Source organism: Papio anubis, chromosome 1, assembly GCF_008728515.1.
Source record: "Papio anubis isolate 15944 chromosome 1, Panubis1.0, whole genome shotgun sequence".
In the NCBI taxonomy this organism is placed as follows: domain Eukaryota; kingdom Metazoa; phylum Chordata; class Mammalia; order Primates; family Cercopithecidae; genus Papio; species Papio anubis.
The window spans coordinates 124,807,004-124,824,465 of NC_044976.1; the positions used below are offsets into that span (position 1 = coordinate 124,807,004).

General features: G+C 43.3%; 1 protein-coding gene across 22 annotated transcripts in view; it reads left to right on the forward strand.

Annotated features, from left to right (window-relative positions):
- The first annotated feature begins 5,143 nt into the window (after window positions 1–5,143).
- LOC116269731 (ubiquitin-associated protein 2-like) overlaps window positions 5,144–17,462 on the forward strand; it is a 38,615-nt gene continuing 26,296 nt past the window's right edge. For 6 of the 22 annotated variants that reach the window (XR_004177462.1, XR_004177463.1, XR_004177460.1 and 3 more), the window contains exons 1-6: window positions 5,149–5,496; window positions 5,907–6,002; window positions 8,393–8,438; window positions 8,853–8,965; window positions 13,943–13,995; window positions 15,638–15,723. Coding sequence is in view for 17 of the 22 variants with exons in the window: in XM_031653253.1 (XP_031509113.1) it covers window positions 5,307–5,496; window positions 5,907–6,002; window positions 8,393–8,438; window positions 8,853–8,965; window positions 13,943–13,995; window positions 15,638–15,723 (584 nt within the window). In the remaining 5 variants the exon portion in view is untranslated. Of the gene's footprint in view, window positions 5,497–5,906; window positions 6,003–8,392; window positions 8,439–8,852; window positions 8,966–13,942; window positions 13,996–15,637; window positions 15,724–17,462 lie in introns of all 22 variants that reach the window. The other 16 variants (XM_031653222.1, XM_031653224.1, XM_031653214.1 and 13 more) reach the window with 9 other exon arrangements.

Consider the following 17,462-nt stretch of genomic DNA (forward strand, 5'->3'; position numbering starts at 1 on the left):
TTTATAATATGTAGATATTCTTTTATTATATACATATATATTTTTTGAAATGGAGTCTCGTTCTGTTGCCAGGCTGGAGTGCAGTGGCATGATCTCGGCTCACTGCAACCTCTGAGTCCCAGGTTCAAGTGATTCTCCTGCCTCAGCCTCTGGAGTAGCTGGGACTACATGTGCGCACCACCCCGCCAAGCTAATTTTTGTATTTTTGGTAGAGACAGGGTTTCACCATGTTGGCCAGGCTGGTCTTGATCTCTTGACCTCATGATCCACCTGCCTCAGCCTCCCAAAGTGCTGGGATTACAGGCGTGAGCCACCACAGCTGGCCTACAATTTTTTTTTTTTTTTTTTAATTTAAAACTTACCGGCTGGGTATGGTGTCTCACACCTGTAATTCCAGCACTTTGGGAGGCTGAGGCACGTGGATCACTTGAAGTCAGGAGTTCCAAGACCAGCCTAATCAACATGGTGAAACCATGTCTCTACTAAAAGTAGAAAAATTAGCCAGGCGTGGTGGCATGTGCCTGTAATCCTAGCTACTTGGGAGACTGAGGCATGAGAATCACTTGAACCTGGGAGGCGGAGGTTGCAGTGAGCCAAAATCAAGAGCCACCGCACTACAGCCTGGGTGACACAGTGAGACTCTGTCTCAAATATATTAAAAAAATAATAAAAATAAAATTTACCATTTTAGCCTTTTTTCTTTTCTTTTTTTCTTTCTTTTTTTTTTTAAATCCAAGACAGTGTTTTGTAATCCCAAAATGCTGGGATTACAGGTGTGAACCACCGCACCTGGCCCTGTTATAATTTTAAATTTCGTTTTTTTGAACTTAAAAAACTTTGTGGACTGGATTTGATTATGCCTGTAAGCCTAGCACTTTGGGAGGCTGAGGAGGGAAGATCGCTTAAGGCCAGGAGTTCAGACCAGCCTGGCAATATGGTGAGATCCTGTCTCTTAAAAAAAAAAAAAAAAAAATTCAAAAATTAGCTGACTGTGGTGGCATGCGCCTGTGGTCCTAGCTACTTAGGAGGATGGGGCAAGAGAATCACTTGAGAGCCCAGGAGCTGGAGGCTGCAGTGTGCCATGATCACACCACCACACTCCAGCCTGGCTATAGAGTGAGACCTTGTCTCTTAAAAATACTTTTATTATGGTAAGATATATTACATTAGACTTATTTTAAAATGTATAATTCAGAGACGTTAAGTACGTTCATAATGAGTGTGGTCATTACTACTATTCATTTCCAGAACTTGTTCATCATCCCAAATAGTAATTCTGTATCCATTAAATAATAAATCCTCATTCCTCCCTGTTCCCAGCTTCTAAGTAACCTCTTCTATATTCTGTTCTGTTCTTCTTTTTTAATATGTGTGCTGCCGAAGTGAGCACTTACTTTCTTTAAGCAAATCTCAGAACTGTGTGAGACCGTTCTGTTTTCTTTTTTCCTTTTTTTTTTTTTTGAGATAGGGTCTTCTGTCGCCCAGGCTGGAGTGCAGTGGTGTGATCATGACTCACTGCAGCTTCTGCCTCCTGGGCTCAAGCAATTTTCCCACCTCAGCCTCCCGAGTAGCTAGGACCACAGGCGTGTGGCACCGCACCTGGCTAACTTTGGTATGTTTAGTAGAGACAGGGTTTTGCCATGTTGCCTAGGATGGTCTCAGACTCCTGGCCTCAAGTAATCCACCCTCCTTGGCCTCAGAAAGTGCTGGGATTATAGATATGAGCCACCATCCCTGGCCCTGTTTTCTGTTTCTATTTGTCTGTTTTAGATATCTCATATAAGTGAAATCATGTAATATTTGACCTTTTGTTTCTAACTTACTTCACTTAGCGTAATGTTTCAAGGTTCATCCATATTGTGACATGGGTCAGAATTTCATTCCTTTTTAAGGCTAATATTCCATTGTACATATATGTGGCATTTTGTTTACTCATCAGTGGGCACTTGGAATTATCTGGAAGTTGTAGACTTAATACTTGATTCCCTTAAGTTCTTCAACATGCTTCCCCTTAAAGGAGGCTACACTTTTACATGACCATAATACTATTATCAATCTTGATAAGGTCAATAATTTTATATTATCTAATACTCAGCCCATATTCTGAAAGTGATTAGATATTAAGTAGCTGTTACTGAGCACTAGGGCCATGATTGAGTTTAATGGTAAGATAATAAAGATCTGAGGCTGGGTGCGGTGGCTCATGCCTGTAATCCGAGCACTTTGGGAGGCCATGGCAGGTGGGTCACGAGGTCAAGAGACGGAGACCATCCTGGCCAGCATGGTGAAACCCCATCTCTACTAAAAATGCAAAAATTAGCTGGGTGTAGTGGTGCCCTGTAGCCCCAACTACTTGGGAGGCTGAGGCAGGAGAATCACTTCATCCCGGGAAGTGGAGGTTGTAGTGAGCCAAGATTGCACCACTGCACTCCAGCCTGGTGACAGAGCGAGACTAAGTCTCAAAAAAAAAAAGAAAAGAAAAATCTGATAGTGTTGGTGTTTGTCCTGGAAGTTTCGTTTGTATAGGTTTTTTGCAAAAGTATGTGTAAATCAAGGTATGCATTTTAAAAAAAACTTTTAGTTTATAATGCTCGTTTTCCTGAGGAAGAGTGTTTTGCAAGGGTGTTTAGCTTATTTTCCTTACCACAGACTTTCCGTCTTGCAATTAGGAATGTATCATAGGTATACATTTTTCACTGGGGAAAGTTAAATTGACTGATAACAATTTAGGAAATACAGGGAGAACACTGCAAGTAAAACCTGGATGGAAGGCTTCCTATAATCAGTATCTCTTGGGGTCAGGGCTGTGACTGTTGTTTGGTCTTCTTTTATTTTTATTTTTATATACTTTTTGAGACAGGGTCTTACTCTGTCACCTAGACTGAGTACAGTCACATAACCATGACTCACTGCAGCCTCAACCTCCAGGGCTCAAGTGATCATTCTGCCTCAGCCTTCAAGTAGTTGGGGTGACAGGAGTGTACCACCACACTTGGCTAATTCTTAAATTTTTAGTAGAGACCAGAGTCTCATTTTGTTGCCTAGGTTGGTCTTGAACTCCTGGCCTGAAGCAATCTTCCTGCCTTGACCTCCCGACCTCCCAAAGTGCTGAGGTTATAGGTGTGAGCCACCACACCTAGCCTTATCTTTTTTTCTTTTTTCTTTTCTTTTTTTTTTTTGAGACGGAGTCTTGCTCTGTCGCCCAGGCTGGAGTGCAGTGGCCAGATCTCGGCTCACTGCAAGCTTTACCTCCTGGGTTTACGCCATTCTCCTGCCTCAGCCTCCCGAATAGCTGGGACTACAGGCGCCTGCCACCTCGCCCGGCTAGTTTTTTGTATTTTTTAGTAGAGACAGGGTTTCACTGTGTTAGCCAGGATGGTCTCGATCTCCTGACCTCGTGATCCGCCCGTCTCGGCCTCCCAAAGTGCTGGGATTACAGGCTTGAGCCCCACTGCGCCCGGCCTTCTCTTTTCTTTTTTCCTTTTTTTTTTTTTGAGACGGAGTCTCACTCTGTTACCCAGGCTGGAGTGCAATGGCAGGATCTCAGCTTACTGCAGCCTCCGCCTCCTGGGTTCAAGCAATTCTCCTGCCTCAGCCTCCTTAGTAGCTGGGATTACAGGCACCTGCCACCACGCCCAGCTAATTTTTTGTATTTTTAGTAGAGATAGGGTTTCACTATGTTGGCCAGGCTGTTCTTGAACTCTTGACCTCAGGCAGTCCACCCACCTCAGCCTCCCAGAATGCTGGGATTACAGGTGTGAGTCACTGCCCCCAGCCCTTTTTTTCTTTTTTTTTTCTTTGAGAGGGAGTCTTGCTCTGTCGCCCAGGCTAGAGTGCAGTGGTGTGGTACGATCTCACCTCACTGCACCCTCCTCCTCCCGGGTTCAAGCAGTTCTCCGCTTCAGCCTCCTGAGTAGCTGGGATTGCAGGTGTGCACCACCACACCTGGCTAATTTTTGTATTTTTGGTAGAGACAGGGGTTCACCATGTTGGCCAGGCTGGTCTGGAACTCCTGACCTTGTGATCTACCTGCCTTGGCCTCCCACTCCCAAAGTGCTGGGATTACAGGTGTGAGCCACCGTGCCTAGCCACCCAGCCTGACCTTTATTTATTTATTTATTTATTTATTTAGAGAAGGAGTCTCTGTTGCCCAGGCTGCAAGCTCCGCCTCCCGGGTTCACCCCATTCTCCTGCCTCAGCCTCCCGAGTAGCTGGGACTACAGGTGCCTGCCACCACGCCGGCTAATTTTTTTTTTGTATTTTTAGTAGAGGCGGTGTTTCACCATGTTAGCCAGGATGATCTCGATCTCCTGACCTCGTGATCCACCCACCTCGGCCTCCCAAAGTGCTGAGATTACAGGCATGAGCCACCATGCCCGGCCATCAGCCTGATCTTTTAAATAAAATTGCTGTGTGTGTTTTTGTGTGTGTCTGTAGGTAGGTAGCTATAGCTGTTTTCCTCCTTAATTTATGGGTGAGTTTAGAGAATGTGCCCAAGAGTAGAATGCTGCTCATTCATTCTGAATTCATAGGTAACTTTTCGAAACATTGTTTTCTTTTTTGCTTTATTTGGTATGAATGATACTATAAAAAGTTGTGGGTCACTGACTCTGAAGAAAATTAGTGGGTTTTTTTTGTTTTTTTTTTTTTTAGCCCAGGAAATAACACTTGAAAGATAAGGACCAATAACTTGGTCCTTTGGCTAATATGCTTAAGTGACTGAATTAGATAGAGGTCTTTGTAATCCTCTTGGAAGTGATCCCGGCAATCTGTTTCCTATAAGTACCTTCCCTACAAAAAAGACTGGGCTCGGTGGTTCACATCTGTAATCCCAGCACTTTGAGAGGCTGAGGTGGTGGATCACCTGCGGTCAGTTGTTCGAGAGACCAGCCTGGCGAACATGGTGAAACACTGTCTCTACTAAAAATACAAAAATTAGCCAGGCATAGTGTTGTGTGCCTGTAATCTTAGCTACTCGAGAGACTGAGGCATGAGAATCGCTTGAACCTGGGAGGCGGAGGTTGCAGTGAGCCAAGATCACGCCACTCCACTCCAGCCTGGGCAACAGAGCAAGACTCTGTCTCAAATAAATAAATAAATATAAAATAAAAAATGAAGGACTTTGCTTTTGGTAGTGATGTGTATAAAATATTTAAACAGAAGTAAAAGCAAACTAATGGAAGTGTCTTAGACATGGATGCTGAGTGGAGAATGGTTAAGTCAATCAGTTGTCCCAGCTTTCATCTCTGGTGTCCTCCATATTGATTAGATATGAATGCTCTACCCTTCTGTAGCATTCCTGGGAGATGGTCGGGAAGAAGAAGGGAGTCTCAGGCCAGAAGGATGGTGGCCAGACGGAATCCAACGAGGAAGGCAAAGAAAATCGAGACCGGGACAGAGACTATAGTCGGCGACGTGGTGGGCCACCAAGACGGGGGAGAGGTGCCAGCCGTGGACGAGAGTGTATGCATGGGGCTTTATCAAAACCAGCTGTGGGTCAGTAATGTCTAGACTCTAGGGATGTGCCAGGGCCCTGCTAGGCAGGACCCAAGAACCATTATATTATCCTTTTGCCTTTCTTGCCATCATCTCTTCTGAGACCTTGACATCTCTTGCATGTAGCCTTTTGTACCAACAGCCACCAGTCTGGCATGAGATTACCCTGTAGTCATTTGTAAAGTTAAATTTGACGTGCAGCTCTCCGTTAAGGCACATTACCATTCCCCGAGTAACATGTTCCCATCCTTCGAGCTCATTTTCTCTTCATTGTTTTTTTAATTCCCAATACCATATTACATACTATTTATATATTTGTATATATCTTGTTGACTGTGCTCTGGCCATCTGTGGTTTGGTTTTTCTGTTTGTTTGTTTGTTTTGTTTTTTAATTTTTATTTTTATTTCAGTTCGAGGTCAGGAAAATGGATTGGATGGCACCAAGAGTGGAGGGCCTTCTGGAAGAGGAACAGAAAGAGGCAGAAGGGGCCGTGGCCGAGGCAGAGGTGATTGGTTTGTAGGGGGATGGATACTGGGGGCAGGTTACTCTTTATTCATTAGCGGTCTGCTTTACTTTTTATTGTTAGAGGTAGTTTCACTCTCACCCAGGCCGGAGTGCAGTGGCCCAGTCATAGCTCACTGCAGCCTCAGACTCCTGCGCTCAAATGATCCTCCTGCCTCAGCCTCCCTAGTAGCTAAGACTACAGGTGGCTGCCAATATGCCTTTTTTTTTTTTTTGAGACGGAGTCTCGCACTGTAACCCAGGCTGGAGTACAGTGGCACGATCTCAGCTCACTGCAAACTCCACCTCCCAGGTTCACACCATTCTCCTGCCTTAGCCTCCTGAGTAACTGGGACTATAGGCACCCGCCACCACGCCTAGCTAATTTTTTTTTTTTTTTTTTTTGAGACGGAGTCTTGCTCTGTCGCCCAGGCTGGAGTGCAGTGGCCAGATCTCGGCTTACTGCAAGCTCCGCCTCCCGGGTTCACGCCATTCTCCTGCCTCAGCCTCCCGAGTAGCTGGGACTACAGGCGCCCACCACCTCGCCTGTCTAGTTTTTTGTATTTTTTAGTAGAGACGGGGTTTCACCGTGTTAGCCAGGATGGTCTCGATCTCCTGACCTCGTGATCCGCCCATCTCGGCCTCCCAAAGTGCTGGGATTACAGGCTTGAGCCACCGCGCCCGGCCCAATTTTTTGTATTTTTAGAAGAGACGGGGTTTCACAGTGTTAGCAAGGATGGTCTCGATCAAGGTGGTCTCAATCTCCTGACCTCGTGATCCGCCCGCGTCGACCTCTTAAAGTACTGGGATTACAGGCATGAGCCACCGCGCCCAGCCACTTTTTTTTTTGAGACAGAGTCTCACTCTGTTGCCTAGGCTGGAGTGCGGTGACTCCATCTTGACTCACTGCAGCCTCTACCTTTAGTAGAGACGAGGTTTCACCATGTTGCCCAGGCTGGTGTTGAACTCCTGACCTCAGGTGATCCACTTGCCTCAGCCTACCAAAGTACTGGGATTACAGGTGTGAGCCAGTATGCCTGGCCCACCTGGCTTAATTTTTGGCTCACTGCAACCTTTGCCTCCCGGCTTCAAGCGATTCTCCTGCCTCAGTCTCCCGAGTAGCTGGAATTACAAGTGTGCACCACTATGCCTAGCTAATTTTTGTATTTTTAGTAGAGACGCAGTTTCACCACATTGGCCAGGCTGGTCTTGAACTCCTGACCTCAAGTGATGTGCCCGCCTCGCTAATTTTTAAATGCTTCTGTGGAGATGGAGTCTTAATGTCTTGCCCAGGGTGGTCTCAAACTCCTGGCTTCAAGAGCTCTTCCTGCTTGGCCTCTCAGAGTGCTGAGGTTATAGGTGTGAGACACAGCACTTGGCTCCAGGGTCTTCTTTGTTTAAAAGCAAATTAACATGAAGTCTAGTTAATTATTGAAGTCTCATGCATATATTAGAGGTTGCAGAAGGGGAGAGTGAGAAAGAAGGTAGATGTCATTTCCTCTAGTCTTTATTGCTAGTATTGTATTTGCTTGAGGACGTGGTAGTCTGAGCAGCAAAAGAACAATCTCTCTGACGTGTCCTCCTTTATTACTCTATTAGTAGTCCTACTCTATTACTGATATGTAACATGGGACAGAGAGAAAGAACATCTGATAGTATCAACCACGTTTTATTCCTGAGCTGCCTCAGCTGGCAAGGTAGTTTTTTGTATTTTTGAGGCAAGGTTTCACTGTCACCCAGGCTGGACTGCAGTGGTGTGGTCTCAGCTCATTGCAACCTCTGCTTCCTGGGCTCAAGTGATCCTCCTGCCTTAGCACCCCAAGGAGCTGAGACTATAAGCGTGTGCTACCACACTTGGCAAATTTTTGTACTTTTTGTAGAGATAGTGTTTTGCTCTATTGCCTAGGCTGGTCTCGAACTTTTGGATGCAAGCAATCCACCCGCCCTCAGCCTTTCTTTTTTTTTTTTTTTTTTTGAGACGGAGTCTCTCTCTGTCGCCCAGGCTGGGGTGCAGTGGCGTGATCTCGGCTCACTGCAAGCTCCGCTTCCCGGGTTCACGCCAGTCTCCTGCCTCAGCCTCCCAAGTAGCTGGGACTACAGGCGCCCACCACCTCGCCCGGCTAGTTTTTTGTGTTTTTTTTTTTTTTTTTTTTTTTTTTAGTAGAGTCGGGGTTTCACCGTGTTAGCCAGGATGGTCTCGATCTCCTGACCTCGTGATCCGCCCGTCTCGGCCTCCCAAAGTGCTGGGATTACAGGCTTGAGCCACCGTGCCTGGCCCGCCCTCAGCCTTTCAAAGTGCTGGGATTACCACCATAAGCCACTGTGCCTGCCTGGCAAGGAAGTTTTATATCAACTTTTAAGATACATTTCTCTTCTCTTTTTGTCATTCTTTAGGTGGCTCTGGTAGGCGAGGAGGAAGGTTTTCTGCTCAAGGAATGGGGTAAGTTCCATGATCTAATGTCTTAATTTTTTTTCCCTTAAAAATTACTGTAGGCAGCCTTAACCAGAATGATCAGAATGATTTCTAGACTATATGGTAAAAAAGATGTGAGGACTTAGGACTCATTTCTTAGGGATAAACCTTTACCACCTGGATCATTACCTATATTTTATATATCTTTATTTGAATCAATACACCTGTTATTTTCTCAGAATGTCTTAGACATATGTTGAGATTATACCATGAAATTTTGGGTAGAGTGATAAGTGAGAAAAAGTAGGTAACACACAGGATTATAGAATGGGGCCATGATAGATTTGTACTAGAAAGGATGCAGTCAAGATTTTGATTCTTTGAGTTAATATTTGCCAAAGCTGCTTAGAGGTCAAAGACTCTAAGTTTTATTTTTTCCAGAACCTTTAACCCAGCTGATTATGCAGAGCCAGCCAATACTGATGATAACTATGGCAATAGTAGCGGCAATACGTGGAACAACACTGGCCACTTTGAACCAGATGATGGGACGAGTGAGTGACCATTTATCATTCATTTCTTGTCTCGGGGAATCTAAGGAAATAGTTTTTTTGTGGTTATAGTTACATTAAAATGTGGAGGAATAGTATTTGGTTATGGAGATAGGGTGAGAAAGGGCTGGCAATTGTATTACTAGGTGTACTGTTTATGTAACGTGCATATGGGCACATTACGCATGCTATTTCAGTTAATGCTGCTTTATATTGTATGAAATAGTCGTTATTTATCATCACTTTCCAGATGACAAAACTAAGGCTGAAAGAGAGGTTATAAATTTGCTAGCATTTGAACTCAGTGTTGTTTGACCCTGAAAGTCCATGCCCTTTCAATTATACTATGTCATGCTATTAGGTCCAAGTGTATTTTCTAGTGTTTATGTTAGGGTAGCTTTGCCTTTTGAAAAGATAGCCAGAATTAATTAATCAAGCCACTGCTTGTAAAGATGAACAAGGCCCAGAATCAAAGTCCACACTATCCATTTATTTGTTTTCTGTTACTGAGATAAGAATATCCTTTTTTTCTCTTTATTTTTGGGACACATCAGTATATGAACAAAAAGATTTTGAAATCTCTCTAGTCTTTCTGGTGCCCCGTTGAACAGCCTTCTTGGTGTCATGGAGTATTCAGGATTGGAATAAGATTACTTTTTTGTTAGCTGACTTTAGTGCCTGTGTCTGGGCTGGATATAAATGTTTAAGGAGGCCGGGCGAGGTGGCTCACGCCTGTAATCCCAGCACTTTGGGAGGCTGAGGCGGGCGGATTACAAGGTCAGGAGATCGAGACCACGGTGAAACCCCATCTCTAAAAATACAAAAAATTAACTGGGCGCGGTGGCGGGTGCCTGTAGTCCCAGCTACTCAGGAGGCTGAGTTAGGAGAATGGCGTGAACCCGGGAGGCAGAGCTTGCAGTGAGCCGAGATCGTGCCACTGCACTCCAGCCTGGGCGACAGAGCGAGACTCCGTCTCAAAAAAAAAAAAAATGTTTAAGGATATGTTAAGCTGTCATATACACCTAAGATGTGTTTGGGGGTGGATACGTGTGCCACTTTTAATAAGAGCAGTTCATTTTAGTAAGAAAACTCTGGTGTACTTTCTTGAACAGCTGCCTTATTCTGGCTGAGCTAACACATGAGAGCCTAAGGCTTTTTTTCCTCTTACAAAGGGGGATGAGTAGGGCCTGAAATAGGCTCTTTGACTCCTTCCCTGTTTAAATTTGCCTTGTCGCTTTTCTCAGATACGTGATCTCTGGGCCTTTAGGAGAGCCTTTGGCACAAATAGCTTCTCACCTTTTTCCTACAGTATATTATTCCTGAGACTCTGAATGTTGTCTGCTTTTTGTTCGCCAAGTTGCTATCTTATAAATTCATTTTTAACATATTTCATGGGTGGAGGCTGAAGTTGAATTATAGGTATCTTTGAATTTCTGCATTGTTTAGTTATAAAATGTCCTGTTATAGTTTAACTTACTATACTTTGGAGACATTAGAACTGCTCTTCATTCATCTATTGATGGCTTTGTAGAGGCAGTAGTAGCAGTCTATAACAAATAAGTTACTGTTTTTGAGCTCTAGCTTATTCCTGGGTATTTGGCTTTTTATCTTTGGCAGGTAAGATGGCGGAAGTTGAAAAGTTTGTTTTTAGTTGTAAATGGAAATTCAGGCATCGGGTCCCAGTCCTTAGCCTTAACTGTCTTCAGTAAGGGTCTGGTTGGGTAAACAGGGAAGGGTAAAGTGTGTGTGTTAATTTCTACTGAGTAGAAAAGGAAGCAGATGTGGAAGGCTGGAATTGGAAATCTGATTTGTGGCTGAATGTGATGCCACTATCATCTTGTTAGTGTGAAAGTGTTGATTATAGCTTCATGAGTTCCCATTGTTGTTCATTTCTTTTTTTTTTTTTTTTTTTCTTTTCTGTTTTTCTTTTTTGAGACAGTCTTGTTCTGTCACTCAGGCTGGAGTGCAGTGGTGCGATCTTGGCTCATTGCAGCCTCTGCCTCCCGAGTTCAATCTGTTCTCAGGTCTCAGCCTCCTGAGTAGCTGGGACTACAGGTGCACGCCACCACGCCTGGCTAATTTTTGTATTTTTAGTAGAGATGGGGTTTCACCATGTTGGACAGGCTGGTCTCAAACTCCTGACCTCAAGTGATCCATCTGCCTTGGCATCCCAAAGTGCTGGTGATTACAGGTGTGAGCCACCACACCTGGCCATTGTTAATTTCATGGTATGAACATACCTTCATGCATGGTTTCTTTTTGTGTTTTCCTGATAGCAAACTTCAATTTCCCCTTTAAATTAAAAAAAAAAAAATTCCAAACCTACCCTTAAAATATCCACAGGTACAATGGGAATTATGTATTTGGGCAGACATTCTCATTTACAAGCAAAATTTCACTGGTTGTTTTTTCTTTTCTTTTTTGTTTCAGGACTTAATTTCATTGGGGTTGAGGGGTCAAATTATCCCCGAAAATTTGAGACTGCTCCTGGTATGATACATCCAGGTGCCTAACTGCCCCGGACATTTTTGTAGATTTTTATGAGCTGTAATATCTGTGGATAGGTCATTTTTCTATCTTTCTGCTTTTTCTCTTTCTGCCTTTTCCTCTCATTTTTCTGTGTCCACTTTTCTTTCTGTTCACTTAATGAATATTTGACAATTACACTGATTGCTTTCTGCTAATGGAACGGAAACCCTCGTCTGTTGTTTAGAGCATTTCCATCTTTACTGTTCCTTAATGCTTCCTTAGATCTCTCTTCCTCAGCCATGACCGTGTATCCTGAATAGGAACATATCAGTTAGGTATCTACATTCCTCCTTTCCATCCCAGTTGAAGTCATCAGTGTGCAGAAAAAAATTCTTGCATCAAGAGCTTAGATTAGATAACCTGTTAGATCACATCTAACTCTAGGATTGTGTATAAGTGCTAACTCATCTTGGATTCCATCGAGCCAGGATAAGATGGATGTCATTGAGAAGGAAGTGTGGTATCAATGAAGGAGGAGAAAATAATCTGATTTGTAACTTGTCTGTACTGATATTGGACTTTGGTTTCGTGAATATTGTCATTATTAAGTGGTTTGGGATTTCCCTGGTGCAATTTAAATATTTTCCTGGGAAAGTCTTTTTTTTTTTTGAGACGGAGTCTCGATCTGTCACCCAGGCTGGAGTGCAGTGGCCAGATCTCAGCTCACTGCAAGCTCCGCCTCCCGGGTTTATGCCATTCTCCTGCCTCAGCCTCCCGAGTAGCTGGGACTACAGGCGCCCACCACCTCGCCCGGCTAGTTTTTTGTATTTTTTAGTAGAGACGGGGTTTCACCGGGTTAGCCAGGATGGTCTCAATCTCCTGACCTTGTGATCCGCCCGTCTCAGCCTCCCAAAGTGCTGGGATTACAGGCTTGAGCCACCGCGCCCGGCCACCTGGGAAAGTCTTTACAATGAATGTATTTTCCTTTAATAAATAAGATTTTTCCATTATTCAATGTTTAGAAGAATTTTAGATGGATTTTGTATTAGAATACTTCTAATGTGGTGTTAGAATACTTCTCTTCAGTGGCGCAGTATCTGAATGTGAGACTTTTCATTCTTACAAGCTTTTTCCAGTAGGAGGGAAGGATTGAAGAGTTATTTAATATATATTACCCTAGCAAGAAAATAAGGGTACTCTTGTCCCTTCTTTAGACAGGTTCTTGTTTTTACTGTGCCTTTGGCTGAAGGGAAGAATCCTGGTTCTCAAAGAAATTCTCACCCTTATTTTTTAAGAAAACAATTTTTTTCTTAAAAATTTTTTCTTTCTGAAAGTACATGTATACATGAAGCACAAAAAAGGAATGTGGAAGGTGGCTTGATTGCTTTTGGATTTCTCCAGTAGAAACTGTATCCCAGCTTTGGTTTACCAACAAACACAAGGAGAGTGTATACTCCGATTGTCTGTGCCATGACCACAGCAGGTCAGATTTCAAGTTCTATATGAGTAGGGTTAGGACAATATCATTGATACTTGATTTTTCAGTCTTGTTCATTATCTTTTGAAGAGAACAGCTCTATATGGGGCTTTTCTTATATAGTTAAACCAATAAGATCTATAAACTTGACTTCTGCTGAGTATGCATTTTTAATCCAATTCTCATAGCAGATAGTTTTCAGTGCCCTCAGTTCGGGTTTCAAACCCACCCTTCTTCACTGCTCTTTCACTATTAGGTGGTAACCATTTGTGTTTCTCTATCAGTGCTACTATCCTTCAGACTGCCTGCAGTTTTTTTTGTCTTATACTAGATAAAGAGGTGTAGTTTGCATGTTATGGTTTAAATTGGTTGCTGCCATTTCACTGAATTGACCACTAAATCAACCTGAGGGCCTTAAAGATATTGCTTCGAGCATTAGGTGGTTGTCTGTCTGCCGCCCCCAACCCCCATCCCTGCTTTATAACAAAAACTGAAAGTAGCTGTGAAATCATAATCTTATTAAAACCCTGGTACTCTGAGGTATGCCTTTCTAAAGAGTCTTTCCCTATCTTTGAAGCCCAAGAATTTCTTTTTGTTTTGTTTTGTTTTTGTTTGTTTGTTTTAAGACAGAGTTTCACTCTTGTTGCCCAGGCTGGAGTGCAATGGCGCGATCTTGGCTCACTGCAACCTCCACCTCCTAGATTCAAGCCATTCTTCTGCCTCAGCCTCCTGAGTAGCTGGAATTACAGGCATGCGCCACGACGCCTGGCTAATTTTTGTATTTTTAGTAGAAATAGGGTTTCGCCACGTTGGTCAGGCTGGTCTGGAACTCCCGACCTCAAGTGATCCACCCACCTCGGCCTCCCAAAGTACTGGGGTTACAGGCATGAGCCACCGCGCCTGGCCTTCTTCTGATTACTAAATTTTAGTCATACTTTTGGCAGCCAAAAAAATTAATACGTTGATGTTTTCTACACATGTTTTGTACTGGCATTTAATAGTGAAGTTACTTCAGTATTTTTCTTTATTCTCAGGTGCGTGGAGGACTGCAACAGAGGAGTGGGGGACTGAAGATTGGAATGAAGATGTAGGTATTCCCAGGTCATTCCTCACTAATGCCTTCTATCCCTAAGTGTTGTTTAGGGATAGAAAATGGGTATGTTTCTACCCCTCAAAATTCACCCTTAAGATTCTGACCCAAAACTTTTACATCCAAAATAGTGTTCTGAGCCAGAACATTTCACATATGTTATATGAAGGAGACTGGGCATGAACAGGACTCTGTGGAACCACACTATGGAAAGGGCAAGTGCACTTGTGTAAGTCCAATATCTGATTGTCGGATTTATCCCAGGAAGAGATTGGTGGTTGGGTAGGGCACCAGAAGTGGAGTTAGGCAGGTAGTGCATTGAGTAACAGCTGCTGGTGGTACATGACTACTTGGTGCTTTTAAGTATTTCCTTTAAGGTCCTGTAATGGATTGGCAGTGGATACAAAGCTAGTGTTGTAGTACCAAATCCTCAAACTTGTAAGCTGGTTGACTCTGGAACCCTTGTATTTATTTGAAGCCCAACTGTATAATTGTGATTGAGATAAATATCTGTCAAGCTATCTGCCAGCTTGACTCAACTTGGAAACCTCATAGATGGGTGGCACGTAAACAAGCTCTATGAATTCATTTGAATACTACCTGAGTAAGAATTTTGCTGATTCCTGGTCACAGTCAAGCTTTTGCTATGAATTATGGTTTTCATTGATCGTGGATAAACTCTTGTTTTAACATTTTTTAATCTGTGTACTTTTCTATACTTTCGCGTAGTTAGGCAAGACAGCTTTTGTGATAAGAGGAAATGACGTGAAGACTGTTTTGGTTGCCAGTTCTGGGTTTTTTAAATTTCAGAGGCATCAGCATCACAGGGTGATTATTTTCTATTGTATAATCAACGAACTAGACTGCTTTGTGAAAATGGGCAAATTATGTTCCTTTCTGAGATTTGGCTTGTCTGCTTAAGCAACTTTCAGAGAATGATACATGGTGTTGGGTATTAAGGGGAGAGTAGATTCTCTGTGCTTTAGCGATTTTAATCAAGAAATAAAACCGAAACCCAAATCAACTTTTGAATAGTAGGAAAAGTTAATCCCTACATTTGCTTACCTAAGTTTGATGCCTTAATAGTGGAAAGACTAGATGTCACAAAGTCAAATATTAAGGTAAAAATAACATCTAGTTAAAACGATCTCCCAAAAAAACCTTAATTCACCAGTACTTGGGCCCTTACTGCTCAAAAGCCAAAAATGAACTTCTTTTATTTATTTCTTCATCTTGGTTATGATCTTTCTTTGGGAGGGGTGGAGCTGTGAAGGGAGTAGTAGAATACAAGTGTGCTTTGGGTAGAGGTGGGAATTGGGAACTGTAATGGGAAAATATAGAGGGATTTTCTTTTCTTTTTTTTTTTTTATGTCTAGCATCCCTGTAAGCTCAGTATGCATATGATCATGTGACTCCACTATATTTTACTGGGTTCCTTGGTTCTACTCTTTCTTTGGCTAAAACCATTGAGAATATATTGAACGGCTTGAAAGTCAATCCATTCAGGATTCCTCAGGGTAGATAGTTTTCTCTTTATAGGGCTTTCACTTTTTCTTGATGTTTAATTCCCCTTATCTATGCCAAGTTTCTGACTGTAGCATCCTTGACACCAAGAGTGACTAATCCCTCTGTTTTCCAGCTTTCTGAGACCAAGATCTTCACTGCCTCTAACGTGTCTTCAGTGCCTCTGCCTGCGGAGAATGTGACAATCACTGCTGGTCAGAGGCAAGTGTGCAGTAAAATTTATTACCATTTCTTTAAACATATCTGCTAACTGTAAGGAGGAGTGGCACTGGCCTTTGTAAACTCCCATGGTGTCAGTAATAATAATAACCAAATTACATTACATTCCTCTTAAGTTGATGGAGAGACTTCTTCTTTTTTTTTCTTTTTTTTTTTTTGAGATAGAGTCTTACTCTGTCAGCCAGTCTAGAGTGCAGTGGCACGATCTCGGCTCACTGCAACCTCCGCCTCCTGGGCTCAAGCAATTCTCCCGCCTCAGTCTCCCGAGTAGCTGAGATTATAGGCATGTGCCACCACGCCTGGCTAATTTTTCTATTTTTAGTAGAGATGGTGTTTCACCATGTTGACCAGGCTGGTCTCGAACTCCTGACCTCAGGTAATCTGCCCACCTCTGCCTCCCAAAGTGGCTGGGATTACAGGCGTGAGCCACCGTGCCCGGCCAGTTGATGGAGAGACTTCTAAAACTTAGTACTAGTTAATCTACTGAATGGAAGTTTATATGTTACAATTTTAAAGTTGATTCTCCCCACAAATAGCACTTTAATTACAAAGATCAGCCTTTCATATCACCAGCATTGAGTATATAACTTGTCTTGAAGTAAGTCAGGGAAAGAAGAGCCAAAAGTGGAAATGTTTTCATTTATTTCTGAATTTTTTAGAACCGTTCAGTAGTTTCTTCTCCTGTTCTCTGAGCCCACTGACTATAATGGTCGCTTTTTTCCTTTGGATCAGCAGGATCCAGCTAATAAACATTTTAGAATTTGAATCTCTAGGGATCAGTGGTAGGAGATACACTCTTCAGGGAATATTTTTAATTCCCGGGAAACTTCTTGGATTTTTTCTAGACCTGGGCCTGATAGCTCAAAAATTCAGTTTGACATTACCCAGAGTTAGTGCAGACCCCACAAGTTGAAGGCTCAGTTCCACAAGACTGCCTCAGCTTCAGAGGTTCTGCCAGCCAGCTACAAATTTGGAGGTTCCCATCACCCCCTTAGCAAGTTTGATGACTCACTGGAATGACTGTGAACTCAGGAGTTTTACTTGCCATTACTGTTTTGTTTTTGAGATGGAGTCTTGCTTTGTCACCCAGGCTGGAGTGCAGTGGCGTGATCTTGGCTCACTGCAACCTTCACCTCCTGGGTTCAAGCCATTCTTCTGCCTCAGCCTCCCAAGTAGCTGGGATTACAGGCATGCACCACTATGCCCAGCTAATTTTTCATTTTTAGTAGAGGCGGCATTTCACCATATTGGCCAGCCTGACCTCTGGTGATCCACCCACCTCTGCCTCCCAGAGTGCTGGGATTACAGGTGTGAGCCACTGCACCTGGCCCATTACTGGTTTATTGTAAAGGTACAACTCAGGAACAGCCAAGTGGAAGAAATGCACAGGGCAAGGTATGAATGGGTGTGGGTGGGGCACACACACCTTCCTTGTCTTCTGCAGGTATCCTAAAGCTCTCCAAATCTTATTGTTACGAGTTTTATTACCTAGGCATGATTGATTAAATCATTGGCCATTGGTGATTGGACTTAATAGCCACCTCCCCTACACCCCTGGAATTTGGTGGGATTGGGAGGGGCTTCTGAAAGTTCCAACCCTCTTACCTGGTCTTTCTCTTTTTGAAACAGTCTCACTCTGTTGCCCAGGCTGGAGTGCAGTGGCACAATCTTGGCTCACTGCAACCTTTGCCTCCCAGGTTCAAGCGATTCTCCTGCCTCAG